This window comes from Hyperolius riggenbachi, chromosome 8, assembly GCF_040937935.1.
Source record: "Hyperolius riggenbachi isolate aHypRig1 chromosome 8, aHypRig1.pri, whole genome shotgun sequence".
NCBI classification, from domain to species: Eukaryota; Metazoa; Chordata; class Amphibia; order Anura; family Hyperoliidae; genus Hyperolius; species Hyperolius riggenbachi.
The window spans coordinates 110,006,238-110,025,694 of NC_090653.1; the positions used below are offsets into that span (position 1 = coordinate 110,006,238).

General features: G+C 44.8%; 1 protein-coding gene across 7 annotated transcripts in view; it reads right to left on the reverse strand.

Annotated features, from left to right (window-relative positions):
* The window catches only part of MCF2 (MCF.2 cell line derived transforming sequence), a 209,828-nt gene that overhangs the window by 78,694 nt on the left and 111,677 nt on the right, over positions 1 to 19,457 (reverse strand). For all 7 annotated transcript variants that reach the window (XM_068250993.1, XM_068250996.1, XM_068250992.1 and 4 more), the window contains one exon: positions 8,601 to 8,689. In XM_068250993.1, coding sequence (XP_068107094.1) covers positions 8,601 to 8,689 — 89 coding nt within the window. The remainder of the gene's footprint in view (positions 1 to 8,600; positions 8,690 to 19,457) is intronic.

A 19,457-nucleotide genomic window follows, 5' to 3' on the forward strand; every position in this document is an offset into this window, starting at 1 on the left:
GGAATTACATTAGCTGGTATAACTACATTACAGTTAGCCCCACCCACATGCCATCATGACCACGCCCATTGTTTTGCCGCAGCGCAAATTTCCCCATTCATGATGCCCCTTACCCATTTTTCACTGCCCCCTCATATGTGCCTGTCTAGAACCGGCCCTGTCTTGTATCTCTGTCTATTATTATTTCAGACCATGACATTTTCTACACCCCGCAAATTATTCTGCATCTCACTTGTTGGCGACAGTAGAATACAGCGCTAAAGTGTCATTAGTAGCTACTTCTGTCTCTGCTCAGCTTCCTGCCACTGGTGCTGAATTCACAGAGACACTAAATCCAGCTAGTAGAACCGGTATGACGCCATCATTTAAACTGAAAAAGTGTTGAAAATGGGCAGATAATTCCGTGACTGGGGAGGGAATGATCCTGAAATTCTGGTGCACAAATTACTGTATTAGAGTTCTCTCATTTCCTGTTTGACCCTGAATTTTGTTTCTCTAGCCTGTTATGGAGGTTGAGTCACAGCATGGGATGGGAGAACAGTCCTAACACATTAATATTAGTTGATGTGCTGGAATCAAAATCAATGTTTGTATGGCAAGCTTTAGATATTTTTTGCCTAACTCACGTGATAAAATAAAGACTAACTAATACAGCAATGATAGGAACCAAATGTAAATATCACAAAAAGAACTCAGAGGCTTTTGACAAGAGTAGATTGTCCAAATGATGGTGCTATTATGGAAGAACAGTTACCTACAGATGTACAGTACTTGGCTAATTGGCTGGCATGCTTTAATCCTTACTTGCTAGCAAGCTGCTCCCGAGGCAGGAGGGAGAGAAACACTGTGTGTAATATCTTATCTTAGTAGCTACGCATTGTTGCAGACTAGAGCTTGTATTTTACAGACAGCAAGTTTTGACTCAGGATAATACAATGTATTGGCTAATTTAAAAGAAAAACAGTAAGCTTTTAGCTAGTAAGCATTCTTCAGACTTTATTCCTGTTGACTCATGGCAAGGAAATGAACAGCGCTACTTAAAAACAGGCAAGTGCCTACCTGCAAAAGAGTGCAAGCCCCACGTGTGGGATAAAATACACACCTAGCATACACATGACCTGTCTACCACTGGAGGATGTTGGTTTCCTGTAACAGCTTACATGCAACTTGTTAAGTACTCGTCCCTCCCACTGCGGAGAAGTCATCCTTGATGGGAGGGGACCTAACACTAACTAAATCCTAACCTATGTATATGCATAGCCTGGGTGCGGCCAATCAAGTAAAATCGAAAAATTGAAAATTGCGCAAAAGGTGGATCAGCGCATCACCAGGCCGCCTCCGAATGGCCTTAAAAACAGGCAAGTGCCAACCTGCAAAAGAGTGCAAGCCCCACGTGTGGGATAAAATACACACCTAGCATACACATGACCTGTCTACCACTGGAGGATGTTGGTTTCCTGTAACAGCTCACATGCAACTTGTTAAGTACTCGTCCCTCCCACTGCGGAGAAGTCATCCTTGATGGGAGGGGACCTAACACTAACTAAATCCTAACCTATGTATATGCATAGCCTGGGTGCGGCCAATCAAGTAAAATCGAAAAATTGAAAATTGCGCAAAAGGTGGATCAGCGCATCACCAGGCCGCCTCCGAATGGCCTCCAATCAGAGGTGCGCTGAGCCCCCCCAGAAACTGCAGGGGGGGCTCAGCGCACCTCTGATTGGAGGCCATTCGGAGGCGGCCTGGTGATGCGCTGATCCACCTTTTGCGCAATATTCCTGTTGACTGAAAATCTTAGAACATACAATCAGAAGGAGGTAGAGAAATTATTTTGCAAACATAAGTGTCATCCAGATACATTAATTACAAGGGACCTTGCAAACGAGTGTGAGATATTTATGGCAAATAGATAAGACCCTTGGTCTACTTAAAGCGGATCCAAGCTGAAAAACTATACTATAACAAGTAATTTGTCTATATATGTTATCTAAAGTTTAGATAGTTTACACAGCAAATCTAGCTGCAAACAGCTTCAACAGTTTATGATTATTTATTCCTGTGATACAATAAGAGCGTCCATGTTCTGCTTGTCACATTACACACGGGCAAGCTGATATGTATCTCCAGCCCTCAGCCTGAAAACTTAACTCCCCTCTCCTCCTCCCTCCTTCCCTCTGAAATCTCTGGCTAGTAACCTCCTCTTCCTGCTGCCCAGACTGAGCTCCCATAAGCCCTTGCTACTAAGGTTCAGAGTGCCTTGGCACTCTGGAGAAGCTGTGGGCGAGGCTTGTTAGTTTATAGGGTATTAGAGTATTAAAACAAAACAAAAAAAAGTATTTGGCTTGAGGAATGCCCTATAAGCTAGATGAATGGAACACAATTATGCAATAAGTAAAAGTTTATCTTGGATCCACTTTAACACTTCATAGACTCAGGCAAACATGAAGAGTTTTTTTACAGACCCTATACTGTTCAGTGTACGCTGCTGGAGCCTGGAAATAGTTAACTATACGTTACTGAGCAGGAGGGGGCATTTAGGGGGGCACAGTGATTCCTGCGGGGAGCAGTGGCCCCGCAGGAATCAAAGCGATGGCATGAGGTCACCCAATGGCACGAGGAAGAGACTACTCCAGTCACCGCACTCAGAAAACCTAGTACAGAAGACAAATCTATAGATCTTTCATTCATTTCAATTTAAAGCAGCAGGTCCCCTGAGGTCAGTGTGATGGTGATTTCTGTAAGGTTTAACAGCCGCAGTACATTATCCATCACACTTTATGGATGTTATCATGGCTGTTCTGGTGCTAAATGTCAGTGATATGTAATAGGAATATGATCAACTATTGCTACAATGCTTTGATGTACAGCTTTAATAAGAGCATTCCAGGTAAACTGTGAAGAAAAGTGCACAGGGCTGTATTTTAGACTGGACTGGTGTTGAATGGAGAACTCTCCTATAATATTGTTAGTAACTTTTGAATTCAGCTTCACTTATTTATAATCAACATTTTAAAATACTGTTGCAAGGCGTATCATGGAGTGAGATAAATTGACTTTTTACACACCTTCTCTTGTGTTAAGATTGCTAAGATTCTTTCCTCAGGTATCCTTTTGTATTTTAAGCGGACCTGAACTCTTGCACAGGACAAAAGGAAACATAGAAAATGCACCCTGTATGTATTTAGAGAGTTTAGCCTGACTAATTCCCCCCATCTGTGACTAATCACAACTGTAATTTGATCTCTCAGCTGTGTCAGCTAGCTGCCTGTGCAGAGCAGCTAATGTGTAAACACAGGATGTTAACCCTATGTCTGCTTCCATGAAAGCAGGAAGTAGACACACTGCAGATTTATTGCAGGGTTTTTACCAGCTTTAACAAAGAAATGTTTTTTTGTTAAAGGTTATAAAGCTGTTGCCTATCTTTTAGAACAGAGAGGAAGTTCTGAGTTCAGGTCCGCTTTAAAGATAAACCCTTTTGTGTTTGCTGCTTTGATACAACTGCTCTTCCCTTCTGCTTTATTCAAACAGGTTGCCCAGCCGACTAGAAGTGACAGAATTCTATGAAACATCTGTAGCTGAGAACTTCTAAAGGTGTCAGATCAAATAATATTTATTGGGAGTCCTCTTTCATCTAACACTTCTAAAGTAGTTCATAGATCAGTGGTCCTCAAAGTAAGGCCCGCAAGCCGAATGCGGCCCCCTGAGGCTTTTATTACCACGCCCCCCCTCCCCCCCACAAAAAATGTATTACTTATAGATGCGGTCAGCTACATCTTTAAATATTGGATGTACGCATATAGAATAGCAGTGCTGGCACCACTCAGCCACATGGAAGCCAGAAAGCAGTAATGCGCTGGTTTCCAATCACATTCCACATCAGGTGACACTGCTGTCCAATTGGGTATGCTTCACTGTCTGGCCCGCAAAGACTTCTACATCATTTTATGTATACTCCGCCCCCCAGCAGTCGGACATGTTTACCCGGCCCTCGACCCAAAATGTTTGGGGACCCTTGCCATAGATAGTACAAGCTTGACTGTTCAGCGCTATACCACCACTGGTCAACAATCCAAATCTGTTCTCACTCATGCACTCAAATTATTAAGACTCTCACCACATCTGCCTCGTAATCCACTAAAATTCAACTGTACTGCTGAGATCATGACTGGCTCCTCAACTATATCAGAGGCAGAACAGTCCTTTCAGCTACAAACAGAAGTCTAGCAGTAGCCAAGCAACTGGTATGGGGCACAAAAGTGCCCAGTATCCTCGGTGCTCAACAGGACACATGGGGGACGATTCACTATGCGGCGGTGAGTGAGTTTGGATGTCTTAAAGGTTAAGACGTCCAAACTACAGCGCAAAGGAGTTGGAGCGCCGAAAACTACGCACTTCGCACGGTACTGTGGTGCGCTGAAAATGTCGCGCAGTGCGTCACATGCGGTGCGATCAAAACGGGGCAAATGGTGCCCCTTTAACGTCGCACCAGTGTGCCTGACGGTGCGACCTTTAAGGCGCACTGGTGCGACGTTAAAGGGACACCATATGCCCTGTTTTCATCGCAACGCATGCAACGTTATCGTCACACCGTGCTACTTTTCGGTGCACCACGGTACAGCGTGAAGTGCGTCGTTTTCGGCGCGATGTAGCTTTGCGCGACTGTTAGTGTGCGCAAAGCTACTTTACATGCGCTAACGGGCTTTTCCCTGCGGCGCTAACACTTAGTGCCGCATAGTGAATCAAGCCCATGGGGTGCTCTGGAAAGACTATGTGAGTTATATGCAGTGTGACAGGGCTGTTTGCAGGCATAGACAACCCAGGCAAATAATCTGGAGCGACACCACAAAGCTACTCCAAGCACACAATGCTTTGTAGGATTCTAATAAACAACTACCAGTTCTATTAAAATAGGGGGATGGTAATTTTAACACCTAAGTGGGCACTAGTGATTTTTATAATAAATGACGTCTGAACAGCATAAAAATGATATAGTTACTGCTATTACCATGCTCATTTAGCCGCAACCATTTTAGAATTGGTTTCTATCAACTATTGCAACTCTTCTGGATTTCCAGGACAATATTCTAATCTGTAAAGATCCATGTTTTTGTTAGAGAGCCTGAGGTGGGCTCAAAAAATAAAATAAAAAGTAGGCTACCTAATCCGCAGGGCTGAGCGGATCAGGTAGCTGCAAAAGCCGCCACTCCCGTGGGCTGCCCACTTTCACTTGCGTGACCCATGGGTCATGACAATGCGCTGAGAGACTGTGTTGACTCTCATAACATGCAGGGAGGCAGGGGGAGCAGCAGGAGGCGCAGCCAGGGGAGAGAGCTGCCCAATGGCAGCTCAGGAAACCCTGCAGGAACGCCCCTGGCGGGCATTTTAAACAGGGAATTCCTCTCCCCTCTTTTTACCTTGGGTACCCTTTAAGTGGCTACATCATCTCATAATAATTATAGAAAGGATTTGCTATGTGGGTTCAGTGAGTTTGGGCCAGTGAGGTACATGTGGCCTAGTAATATCATCTGAGTACCTTTCACAGACTCATTTTGGAAAACAATATCATTTCTGTATTTACCCTTAAATTACCCTTTCAATGTGTTAACAGTGGCTGCAAACTAATAAAATGTAGGATAAGATCTTCCTATTCAGAAGATTGGGGGAGGCAGAAGGTGCCTTGCCTGGGGCACCAAATGGCCAGAAATGGCCCTGCAGTGTGGGGATTGGGAAAAGAAATGTATACACACAGATGTAGAGCCTGCAGTGTTGGGATGGCAAGGGGACAGGCTCAAGGACTAGGGATGGTCAATGAGATGTAGAATTATTCAACATTTTCATTTAAGTTCATGCAACTTGAAAGTGGACCAATCAGCACCACCTTGGCTTCATTTGATTGGACAATTTTCAAGCTGCATACATGTGCATAAAAATTTTGCATAATTCTGCATCAGCTCAAAAAATGATTTGCATTTCATTGGCCATCCCTATTACGAACCTTCAATATGAAGGTACGTTGCTATGCCCACTTAAATGCCCGTGGGAGGGGAGATGGGGGATGTCATTCTTCAAGTGTGCCTAGATCCAGGTCCTCATCATAATTTTGGCATTGGATCTCAAACTTTTGCAGTTATGCCACTGTTAGAGAACATTCTGAATAGTTTTACCTCCTAATGGTTGTAATGTAGCATGAGATACTGATCCTCAAATTGTTATGTGAGTGCTCTCATCTTCTTCCTTTACCCACATTCCTGCTTGCACAGCCTCTGAATAATGCAACCCAGGGCAATGCACTGCTAATTCACCTGTGTTCGTTATCTTGTCAAAACTGATTTCCTCGCTCCTTATCTTCCTTTGTATGCCTGATTAACAAGGCTGAGGCCACGTTCACAGTAGTGCGTTTCAGTGTGGTGTAACAGCTGCTTTGTAATGTGGCTTACCGCACAGCAATGCATCACCTATGCGACATTCACAGTGCTGTGGGAGTATAACTGTTTGCAGCATTGTAATGCACTGCATGTTGCTCTTTACAGCATAACAGTAAGGGTGAAGCATAGTTTTCATTGATTGTATGCTTCACTGTATGCAAAGCAATGCAAATATAACGTGCAACGTTGTTCCTGCTGTCACACAACAGTCATTGTGAGCGTGGCCTAAGTAATAAATCGGCAACAATCAACGGTGAAGGTAAAAAGTATTTCTGGCAGCACTGAAGAGGACTTCTGTGGGAGGACACTCCCACAGAGAAGTTTTGTGATCTCTATAAAAGCCACATAATAGCGATTTTGGGCCGTAGAAAGCAGATTATTTTAAAGTTACAAATATGTTCCATTTATGTCATGCAAGAGGCGAGAGGAGCAGAGACTATAAGGCTAATTTCACATCAGGACGTTGCGTTAGAGGCGTTAAGGTCGCATAACGTCCCCCTAACTCAACGCCTGGTGGTGCTGGATCTGGACGTCAGAGTGAGCCGCGTTGTGCAGCTCACTCTGGCGTCAGTGATGCCGTGATGCGCACTCTTGTGCGCATGCGGCATCACGTGGTCCCGCCGGCCAATCGCCGCACAGAGCGGCTGCTCCAGGAAGTTAACACTGCACGTCATAACGAGCAGTGCATATTAATTAGCCATGTGCCTGGCCGCTCTCCGCTCCTCCCCAACATTACTGAGCATGTGCAAGCAGTCTAACGTCTAAAGTACTGCATGCAGTACGTTGCCTTGTGACGCAGCGTTACAATGTAAGGCAACGTCCGCACTGTGAACAGCCCCATTGATTTTTCATTACTGTGCGGTGGGCTGCGTTACAGGCTGCTCTAACGTGCGCCTGTAACGTCCCACTGTAAAACCAGCCTAAAACATTTCAGAAATTGTTCTGGCCTGACCAAAACGGCGAATGCAATTCATACACCTCTTGCCACTAGCCAAAATCCCAGGTCAGGAGACTAATATACAGACTGCATATACTGTATATTTCAGTAGAAATAGGAATAGAGTGCATCCTTCTGCTATCAGATACTCAGTACAAGTGCCTTGCTCAAACCCAAGATATGAATGGCAATGGTCTGATGTGCACATAGATGTGTAAGCTCACAGCACAAAGAAGACCTCCATCTGGCTATAAATGCCTACAGCTGATCGTCACAATATTAAAGGCCATATAAAGGCAAAAGAATAGCAGGGCTAGTAAGAACAAGTTCAACATTGCCCTGCATGTCTTACTGCCCACTGACTACTCCCTGCAGTGCACTTTATGGTGTGGGGTCTCTACTGCCAGATAATAATCCCCATGTTAGCTAGGACTTCAATTTGTTCCAGCTTCCACCAGTCCTATTTCCCCATAGATGAACAGTAGATGCACAGGCATCCATGCTAACTGTCTAACATTAGTAAATGGAAGCAAAGACTAACAGAAGTAGGAGGAGAGATACATTCCAGGCTGACATGGGGACAGTGAGGAGAAAGCTCCAGATGCCCTAAACTATGGAAAATAATTACTACAGTTCTTTTTCCCCCACTTTAGTTAGGCATTAAAGGACAGCTGAAGTGAGAATTATATATGCAGGTTTCCATATTTATTTCCTTTGAAACAATTGCTTAAAATGAAATAAATATGGTAGCCTCCATATCCCTCTCACTTCAGTTGTCCTTTAAATGTTTCTCTTCCATCTCTCTTCGGTGCTGGAATCTTGTAGTTTATGGTTACTGTATTTTAATGTCGCATTTATATATATTATGTTTTAGATGTACACAATTGTTTGTGAAGGCCTGAAGAAGGGTCTACCCGAAAAAAGTCAACTTTGTCGTCTTTCTAAAGAATTGATCTTGCTATTTTCTTGTTGCACCTTTTTATGGGATGTCTTGTCTAAAGATGAACCACTTTGAAGATTTGCGAACCAATTTTTGCACTTTTTGATACATTAAATATTTAAGCTCATCTTTATAAAAAAAAACTTTTTGGTCTCTTCAATTGATTTACTATGTACTTATCCTTGTATTTATACTGGTCCTTTATATATTCGGCAAGCTTTTTGGTCAAGATGGAGTCCATTTTGTCAGCAGTGGTAATAGAGGAGGAAGGCATGCATGCTTTCATGGCATCGGTTACCTTGCGAGAGGACTGCATTTTCCGTGACGCCCGTTTCCCTGGCAACGTTATGTCAAATGAGAACTTGAGACTTGAATTGAAATCCATACCTTTATTTCAGGATTAAAAAACAATATTACAATATAAGATTTGTATGAACGCTAGACTAAAGCAGCCGTAACACAGAACACATTCTCTATATATTGCAAAAAAATATATAAATCTATATAATAAATTAATTCTCAATATATTATTTTAAACAAAGTAAACTTACAGAGGTTTGTATTCATTCTTTTTAATACATCACAGTACATAAAATTTGCATATATTTACCTTTGCAGGAGAAAACACTAAATAATGTGTATATTTGTGCATTGTCTGACAAATTGTGAGATTGACAAAGCTTTTGCCTTTGTTCTAGACAGAACTAGATCTAAAAGGAAATTTCACTTTTATTGAGTGAAAAGTAAAAAAATTAAAATATTTTCTCTCCAGGTTAGCATGCTACTTTGTGAGGATTTCAAAGGCTAACAACTTACAATGCAAAGTTAAAGTGTACCAAAGTGGCCTCAATTCACTAAGCTTATCTCCTGTCTTTAATAACTCTTCTGAGCTTTTTCTACCGTTATCACCATGGTGATATAATTGTGATAACTGTGGAAACAGCTCAGAAGAGTTATTAAAGACAGGAGATAAGCTTAGTAAAATGAGGCCACTGTAAAGTAAAGACCCCGACTGACACGACTGAGCCAGTTACCGGGCTGATTGCGGCTGAACAGCAGACCGCGGGAGGACGATGCCGGACTCAGACGTGCTTATGGGGCGAGAGGAAGCCCTGGGTAAGTATCAATCTTTACTACGTGTCTGGTTTACTTTAAGATATACTAATATCAGTCTTTTCTAGGCTAAAGAGTAATGTCCATGCCCACATGGGAGCCACTGATCAGAGCCTTCAGCTTCCGCTAACCAACTAGCAGCCTGAATCTGCAGCAAAGGAAGAGTTCCTTATGCAAATAGCAACAGAGGGTCAGAGGTTTCATCATAGCTTGTGACACTTCCTATAAGTACATGTAAGTATAAATGTGTCTTCTTGAAGGTGACCATTACCGGCATAGGCAGTAGAGAGCATTGCCTGGAGTGCCATTGGTCCTGGGGGGCGCCATGTTGCTGGATTAAACCACGCCCCCTAAATGAAGCCCTGACCCTAAGCCCCGCCCCTACAAGTGTTCTATTACTTGCTTCTAATGCCTCCTTCTGTCTCCTTGTGCCTCCTTCAGTCCCTTGTGCCATGTCTCACCCCCTGTTTGTCATTCTGTCTCCCTTTATGCCTCCTGTTTCCTTTTGTGCCTCCTTCTGTCTCTTTGTGCCTCCTTAAGTCCCCCAGTGCCACCTCTGCCTCCTTCTGTCCCCCTGTGCCTCCTTATGTCCCCTTGTGTCTTTCTTTGTCCCTCTGTGCTACCTCTGCCCCGATTCCTCCTTCAGTCACACTCTGCCTCCTTCTGTCTCCATGTGGCTCTTCAGTCCCCATGTGCCACCTCTGTCCCCTGCGCCTTCCTCTGTCCCCCTGTGCCTCCTTCTGTACCCCTTTGTGCCTTCTTCTGTCTCCCTGTGGCTCTGTCTGCCCCCTTCTGCCTCCTTCTGTAACCCTGTGCCTCCGCACCTCCCCCTCTGCCTTCTTCTGTCACCCTTTTGTGTCTCCTTCTGTCTCCCTTTGTGCATCCTTCTGTTCCCCTTTGTGCCTCCTGCTGTCTCTCTGTACCTCCTTCTTGCCCCTTTGTGCTTTTTTTCTGTCCCCCATCATACCTCCTTCTGTCCCATGTGTGCCACCTTCAGTCCCCCTATGCCTCCTTCTTTCCTCCTATGCCTCCTTTTGTCCCCCTTTGTGCCTCAATCTATCCCCCATAGTGCCTCCTTCTGCTCCACTTTGTGCCTCCTTCGGTCCCCCTGTGCCTCCCACTGTCCTTTGACTGTGTGTCTCATTCTGTCCTACATTGAAAAATCGAATGAGAAGGAAAAATTGCACCGTTAATGGGCACCTTAAACATAAGGTACTTTCAACAATTTTGCTTTAAAGCATACCTGAACTCAAACAACAAAACCTAGATGCTTACCGCAATAGAGGGACGCCCTGGACAGTCCAGAGACTTCAATATTCAACAATATAGTCGAATAAGGTGCTAGGAGCCTCTCTCCGCTCTGCGTACAAGCACAGCTGCACTGCGCAAGGTACGCCCTGCAACTGCTCTGTAGCATGGAGCCACTCGTGCAGGAGTGACTTTGTGTTATTGCACCGGTGCAAGCCCTATTAGAGCCTGTGCAGTGTGGTCATGCTCACACACAAAGAAGAACCTGGCCACAACCAAAAAGTGGGTCCCAGAGGGAAGTGGAGAGGATTGTGGAAGCCTCTGGAGCATTCCGGAGGCTTCTCTCTACCGATGTAAGATCCCCAAGATGCATCACCGCTGAACATGCAAATCATCTCTCTATGCCCCTCAATGCCAAATACACAACCAGAACCACTCGTTCACAGTAAGCCTATTGCCTATAAAGTTTACAGAGACATACTATTCCAATATGCTTACAGCCATTCTGGAGTTTCTGCTCCTCACTAGTGCATGGCATGGATGGACACTGCTCTAATAAATAGATGATTTTCACATTCAGCAGAGATGCATCATGGGAGATTTGAATTGCTTGCTAAAGCTGCATTACTGTAAGTATCTTGTGTTTTAGGAAGGCAAATGTATATTTAGCACTACCTTACCTACTACTGTTTGTCTCTTTGGGCCCCTTTTACTTTTCTAGTGGTTCTCAATCACCATGAGCTACTCTTTTCTTATAAGAAATAAAAAGGGCTTTACGAGTCCTGAAAAAGTCATTCCCTCAACACCTACTGATACCTGAAGAAGTCAACGGATTCTAACTCTACTAAAGAGGAGGCTGTTGGAGAGGAAGCTGATGTTTTGATTGGGGGCTGCTAGAGACACCTGAATGAGCCTGCAGGTAGGGATTGATATTTACCGTATTTCGTGGCGTATAAGACGCTCCGGCATATAAGACGCACCCAGGTTTAGAGGGCAAAAATCAGGGAAAAAAATAATCGAAACCTGGTCTGGAGCGTCTATATATCAGGAGCATCTTGTACATGTCCTCCTATGTTCCTCATGTGTCCCCATGTGTCCTCCTGTATGCCCCATGTCTCCCCCTGTATGCCCCATGTCTCCTCCCTGTGTCCTCTGGTGTGACCCCCTTGTCCTTCCATGTCCTGGACTCCCCCGTGTCCTCCTGTTAGACCGCTGTGTCCTCCTGTCAGCCCCCTGTGTGTTCCTGTCAGCCCCCTGTGTGTTCCTGTCAGCCCCCTGTGTCCTCCTGGCAGCCCCCTGTGTCCTCCTGGCAGCCCCCTGTGTCCTCCTGGCAGCCCCCTGTGTCCTCCTGGCAGCTCCCTGTGTCCTCCTGGCAGCCCCCTGTGTCCTCCTGTCAGCCCCCTGTGTGTTCCTGTCAGCCCCCTGTGTGTTCCTGTCAGCCCCCTGTGTGTTCCTGTCAGCCCCCTGTGTCCTCCTGGCAGCCCCCTGTGTCCTCCTGGCAGCCCCCTGTGTCCTCCTGGCAGCCCCCTGTGTGTTCCTGTCAGCCCCCTGTGTGTTCCTGTCAGCCCCCTGTGTGTTCCTGTCAGCCCCCTGTGTCCTCCTGGCAGCCCCCTGTGTCCTCCTGGCAGCCCCCTGTGCCCGTTTGGCAGCCCCCGTGTCCCCGCTGTGCCTGGCTCGTGTCCCTGCCTGCGTGTCTCCTCCCTCCCCCTTGTGTCTCTGTGGCCCCCCCCAGTGCAGCGGCGGCAGCAGCAGCTTACCTCCTCCATCTTGCCCGCGGCGAATCAAGACATCTGGCTTCTCCGTGCGGCGAATCAAGACATCTGGCTTCTCCGTGCGGCTTCCTCTAGTGTCGGGCATCTAATGACGCGTCATCAATGACGCGTCATTAGATGCCTGACACTAGAGGAAGCCGCACGGAGAAGCCGGATGTCTTCAATCGGCGCGGGCAAGATGGAGGAGGTAAGCTGTTGCCACTGCTCGCACGGGGGGGCCACAGAGACACAAGGGGGAGGGAGGAGACGCATCAGGGGGGAAGCCAGGCACAGCGGGGACAAAGGCAGGGAATCCCCGATGGCGGCGGGTCGGCGGTTAATATCGGCAGGCGTTCGTAAGTCGAGGATTCCCTGCCTTTGCCGTATAAGACGCAGGGACTTTTTCACCCCACTTTTTGGGGAGAAAAAGTGCGTTTTATACGGCGCCAAATACGGTACTTTGACTTTTCTTTGCTAAGAAAATCCTTTAACAAACAGTGGAACCTTGGTTTGTGAGCATAATTTGTTCCAGAAACATGCTTGTAATCCAAAGCACTCTTATATCAAAGAGAATTTCCCATAAGAATTAATGAAAACCCAGGTGATTCATTCCACAATAGAAAAACCGTTATTGTAAAATAGTATTAAATAAAAATGTAAATAAGACCTTTACTATAACTAACAGAATCATTACTATCTGTTGGCTCCCCCCCCAACAATTTTTTGTGGCTTGAAAGAGACACTGAAGTGAAAAAAAAATATATAATGATTTGCATGTGTAGTACAGCTAATAAATAAAACATTAGGAGCAGAGACATAAGTCTAATATTGTTCCCAGTACAGGAAGAGCTAAGAAACTCCAGTTGTTATGTATGCAAACGAGCCATTGAGCTCCACCACTTTCAAAGTTGCAGAGAGCTCTGTCTTCTGAAGCTTATTATCTCAACTGTCAACCACGATATTTTTTTTTCTCTCCAGAGGACTGGTTGATAGTTCACTAGCCTGCTCTGTAAAATCATTTAGAATGCTGAGTAGTGTGTAAACTGCAAATATTAGAGAATGATGCAATTAATATCTATGCACCCCAGTCGGCCTGGGAGAGGAAGTGCCTCTTTACAGCGATCAGGCCTTTCCTTTTTACGACCCAGCCGGTAGTGTTTGGTGGTGATTTCAACACCATTGTTAGGGTTATGGACAGGAGTGGTACCAACACTCAGCTGGGTTCTGACAGCAAATTTCTTAATAGGATAGTTAGTGAGGCTGGTCTGGTGGATGTTCACGTTCGACATTCACCAGGCCTCACTGGGTACACCTTTCGTAGATTAGATAGTCAGAGTAGGATAGACAGGTTTTTTGTTACAGAGCGTTTCACTGCCACGGCCCCTAGGGTACAGGCAGTGGAATTCTCGGATCACTGTATTCTATCGGTGGACCTGAATGTTTCAGATGCTGCTCCCAGAGGTAGGGGTATCTGGAGACTAAATTCGTCTATGCTACTGGAAGAGAGTGTAAGACAATCTGTTGAGGAATTTTTTCAGGCACAGATTACCATACTGGACTGCTTTGACAACAGGTCGGAGTGGTGGGAGGTAGTCAAAAGACGTGTTGTTGCTCTTTTCAAGAACCTAGCCAGGAAAAGACAAATTGGTAAATATGTTGCTTACCAACGATTGAGGAAAAGGCTTGAAGTTCTTGTTTCGGAAGGCGGAGATCATGGGGAAATCTCTGAGGTCAAGGCTCAACTTAGGCAGCAACAGTATGACCGTCTGTCCTCTCTGTGTTTGGAGAGGGATTATGGCAAATACCACTCGCCTGATCCCTATCTGAATTGCAGACAAGGTGCAGCCCTTAAAACAGTCAGTGGTCTCAGGGATGGATCGGGTTCAGTGGCAAAGTCCAGGCTTGGAATCCTATCCGTCGCTAGAAGTTTTTATGTTGATCTGCTTGGGGAAAAGCCAATTGACCAAGCAAAGATGGAAAGCTTTTTGGTCTCAACTCCAGGTCTGGGTGATGCAGATGCTTCTGACATATGTCTGACAGAAGAGATCACCACTGAAGAAGTAGTGAGAGCTATTGATAGTCTCACACCCAAAAAGACACCTGGTCCAGATGGGTTGACGGCCGAGTTTTACAGGGCTTTCAAGTCATTTCTGGCACCACAATTGGCAGAGCTCTTTAATCAATGTCTTGCTGAGGGTGAGTTACCACCATCCATGAGACAGTCAGCGGTGATCCTTTTGTCAAAAGGCAAAGATCCTGAGATAATTGAGAACTGGCGCCCCATCAGTCTTCTCAACATCGACAGGAAGATTCTGGCAAAAATTTTGTTCTGGCGATTGTCTCAGGCGACATGTGTGCTTTCTCGCCACCAGCACTGCTCGATTTCAGGAAAAAGTACTTTCTCAGCACTTTTGGCTGTCCGGGAAGTCCTGGAACGTTGCAGGGCTGAGGGCTGGGGAAAGTATTTGCTGGCACTGGATCAGTCTAAAGCCTTTGATCGGGTCAACCATAAGTACCTATGGAGGCTACTTTGTGTGTACGGCCTACAGGGAGGTTTTGTTGATTGGATTCGTACTTTGTACAAAGGGGCAGAGAGTTTCATGCTTATTAATGGCTGGGTTGGTGAACCTTTTGAAGTAAGTTCTGGTGTGCGTCAGGGTTGTCCGCTGAGCTCCCTCCTGTACGTATTTGCTATCGATCCTTTCGTGAGAAGGTTGGAGGGCGGTGCGCTCAGTGGAGTTCCTGTGGGCATCCCTGGTGTCTCACCCTTCAGGGTTGTGGCCTATGCTGATGATGTGACTGTGGTGATCTCTAAGGCAGAGGAAGCAGAGGTGGTAGTCTCGGAGATTGCCGAGTACTCAGAAGCATCAGGCTCACAAGTCAATCCAGACAAGTGTGAAATTTTCTGGATGGGGAATGATGGAGAGAGCTTTGTACTTCCTGGCTCCTTTCCCGTGCCCCAGCCGAAAATCAAGATTCTTGGCATCGAATTTGGACCTGGTGACTATGGTCATCAAAATTGGGTTAGTAGGCTGAATGATGTCAGCACCAAAGTAGCACGATGGAAAGGTTGGAAATTGACCTTTAGGGAAAGGGTGGACCTGATCAAGAGCCATCTGGTTCCAATCCTCTTATATGTCAGCTATGTTGCAGTTTTGCCTCAATCTCTGTATGCAAGGATCTGTGATCTGTTTTTCCAGATGCTCTGGGGAAATAGATTAAACATCATGCGTAGAAGCATCACCTACAGAGCCAGGCGGGAGGGTGGCATAGACATGGTCAACCCAATTGTTTTCTTTACTCTGATTTTTATTAAACACAATCTTGGTAATATGTTTGCAGAGAACCCACCTGACTGGGTAGGCATCTTTCGGACCTGGTTTGGGACTTACCTCAAGAGTTGGGAAAGTGGTGGTTCAGTGAAGAGACTGGCATCACATCGTGACTATCTTCCGACCTATGTTGTTATGTGCTTGAGAAAATTAAGGCAGTGGGGATTGACTGTGGAGGATATCAAATCGGTCGAGAGGCGTGTCCTTACGATCCGGGTGGTAGACTCATACTTTCATGAGCCACTGTACCTGAGAGATTGCCCAAGCGTAAAATTGGAGGAGGGTTTGCGACTTCTTAATTCACCGCGGATTCCAAATAAATTGTGGGATATTGCTTGGCTCTCTTTTCATGGCAAGCTTTACGTTAGAAGTAATGTTAAGTGCTTGAAAGTGGAAGCACGTGGATGTCCTCGTGAGGAGTGTGGTGGTGTTGAGGAATCCATGGACCACTTTCTACTTCATTGTCCTTTTAACGTTGAAGTGTATAAACAGGTGGGAGGAAGCCTAGGTATTCCCTTTCTGGAGCGTCTAAGTTACGCAGAGTGGGCGTATGGAGCATTCAGACACCACCAGGGTTTTGATTTATGCACCTTATACTTAGTCAGCTTAGTTGTTAGGCAGCACACATGGTTGGCACGGTGTCAGGTACCACTTAGGCATAAAACCATTCCTGTTCAGGTGGTGGTAGGCAATATTCTGGGTGAGGTATCTAGGATCCGGGACTTGGAGAGGCGTAGTTTGGGCAGAGGTGCCTGGGTCCTTGCGTGGCAGAACATCAGGCCTCCTTAGCCTATCTCCGTCTCTTATGGGTGAGCTTTCTGTTTCTTATCACCCTTTTCAGTTTTTTTTCATACCTTTTTTGATGATTGGCCGCAGACATAATTAGTGGAGTTATCCCTCCAACTAACTTATGGGTGTCCTTGTTTGTCCTGTGTTGATTTTGATATTTTTGTCTTTGTTTACCCCTCCTGCATAAATGGCAGAATGAGTGGTTGTTGTTTCTGGTGATTGTCACTTGTTGGGTGTAGGGTGATGGATTCATGTTTCCTGTTGTCCTGCCTGGTTTTGAATGTAGATTGAATGAGTATTCTTCTGCTCAGGGAGTTTGTGATGTGGATAATTCATCAGCTTGTGTAAATAGTATTGTTGCTAATGCATTATGTATAAGATATACAATGTATATATCGATTAAGTATGTTTTGCTTTTGTGATCCTTGATCACGAATATCATTATTATTTATTGTATTGTATATTTTGTATATATTTTTTCAATAAAAATCAATGATGCAATGTTATAAAAAAACAATATATAACTGAAAATAAAAATATGAGAATATTTTCTTTGCTACTAATATTCTAGTAATTATCTGTACTACACAACCAATTTATTATATCATATTTTTTTTTCTCTTCAGTGTCTCTTTAACAAGAAACGTATCCAGTTACTTTTGAGCATTCCAAGGAAATGTGACTTTGCAAAGTCTCTACACTCAGATAAGTACAATCCTGCAGCGCCAAAGGGAGAAGAACCATCAGCTAAGTTGTAATGACGTGACGCATGTATCCTTTTTTCTTGCTTGTATATCAAGATGTTGCTTGTATATCAAAGTCAAAATTTCACTAACATGTTTGCTTGTATTGCAAAACCAAGTTACTCTCAATCCAAGAAATTATTTTTTCTCTGTTTGGCGCCTCTGTACAAACCTACAGCGTGATGATTGTCCACCCTTGGTGGAGGTGTTTCTCCCCTTTCCTATCTACAGAGAGTGACTTCTTAACCTATGTGGGGTCAGGTCTTTAGCTCCCCCCAGCCTTATCAATGGTTGCCTTAGAGGAAACCTGTGTTTGTGAGTATATATCTCATTTTTATTACTGATTGTGAATTCATCCTAACACTACAACCCCATCAGGGATCTCGGTTTTCCCTTTTGTTGCCTTGTGCAAGAGTTATACACTGATCTTTACACTGGGAAGAGGAGACAGAATCTATTGGGATTACAAGTAACTAATATCCATACATGAAAGCAAGATTCTAACTGCTCTTTTTATGTATTTGGCAAGATAACTGCAGAATAGAGCCACTTTGTATCCAATTGCTCTCTGCTCGGTAACCAGAAGAGCAGAACCCTGAGTTTCATTTTTTTTTTTGTACAGACCAGTAGATTTATGTATTTCTTTTAAGGCTGACAACAAGCTTCCACTATCCCCCAGAGCAGGGGTCTGAATCTGTGGCTCCTAGAGCCGTATGTGGCTCTTAATCCATTTTAGTGTGGCTCTGATTGCGGCTAGGGCTTACCTGCTATTATGCTCTGCCCTCCTTGAGTAGTTGCCAGTTGGTGCAGCCCAGCCTGCCGAGCCCTGTAAAACCCTCACTCTCCTCCCCACTGGATCTCTCTACAGCAGCGCCATGTGACTGTGAGTGTGACCCAAGCTGTACTGCACTGTGCAGACTTTGCAGTGCACAGCCTTGTTCAGAGCTTCCCCCAGACTAGTTCTGGACTCCGCCAGCAGAATCATAAGCAGCGAGACATAACAGTATGCTACCCGGGCTGCTGCCGCCTGCAATTATAGCTCTTAATGTGTTGGATGTGGGCGGGCAGGCCGAGCACTACTAGAGGGCCTCATGTTCCATAAAGTAGTGGCTGGATTGTGTAATAGTTAAGGGCTCTGCCTCTGACACAGGAGACCTGGGTTCAAATCTCGGCTCTGCCTGTTCAGTAAGCCAGCACCTATTCAGTAAGGAGTTTCTTGGGCAAGTCTCCTTAACACTGCTACTGCCTACTGAGTGCGCTCTAGTGGCTGCCTCGCAAGCGCTTTGAGTCAGACAGGAGAAAGGTTCTATACAAATACTGCAATTATTAATTATTATTATAACTAGTACACCGCTGAAAGGTCTTAATTTGGCCAGTCAAAATTATGCAGCTTGCATGGGACTACAAGAACCAGCAGGGATCTACATGGTTTATTTTAGTGTACCTTCAACTTATATAATTGGAACAGATAGGAACTGTATAATGAACCATGTCGAACTCTGCTGGTTCTTGTAGTCCCACGCAGGCTGAATAATGTCGACTGGCAAACATTAGACCTTTCAGCACTGCACTAGTTATAACTGGTACACTGCTGAAGGTCTAAAGTCAGCCCAATGTCACCCTGTGAGTCGGCCAAGTGTCACCCTGTGAGTCGGCCAAGTGTCACCCACCATTATTAATGCAAAGCTGTGTCAATGTGGGTGCTATTCATTATTATTACTACTACTACTTATAATAATAATACTACGAACATTTGTATAGCGCTTTTCTCCTGTTGGACTCTAGGCTTTCAAGAGCTGCAGCCACTAAGGGCGCACTCAAGGGGACACTCTGCAGGGTTAGGGAGTCTTGCTCAAGGACTTCTTACTGAATATGTACTGACCCTAGCCAGGATTCGATCCAAGGCTGTGTCAATAACTTTGGGGGTTAATCATTTTCAAAATTCCAAGGAAATGTAAGGTAATTCTTTACATTAAATGTGAGTATTGTCATATTTCTATTTTAATGTGAAATATCGTTTTTGGTCATGATATAAGATTATTACAACGATATCTGGTTTTATTTAATATCAGTAGCTAGTTTAAACAGACTCCTAAAATCATGGTTCTTAAAAAGAAATTTGGCTCTCAAAAGAAATCTTAATTATTGTATTACTGATCTTTGGCTCTTTTGACAAATG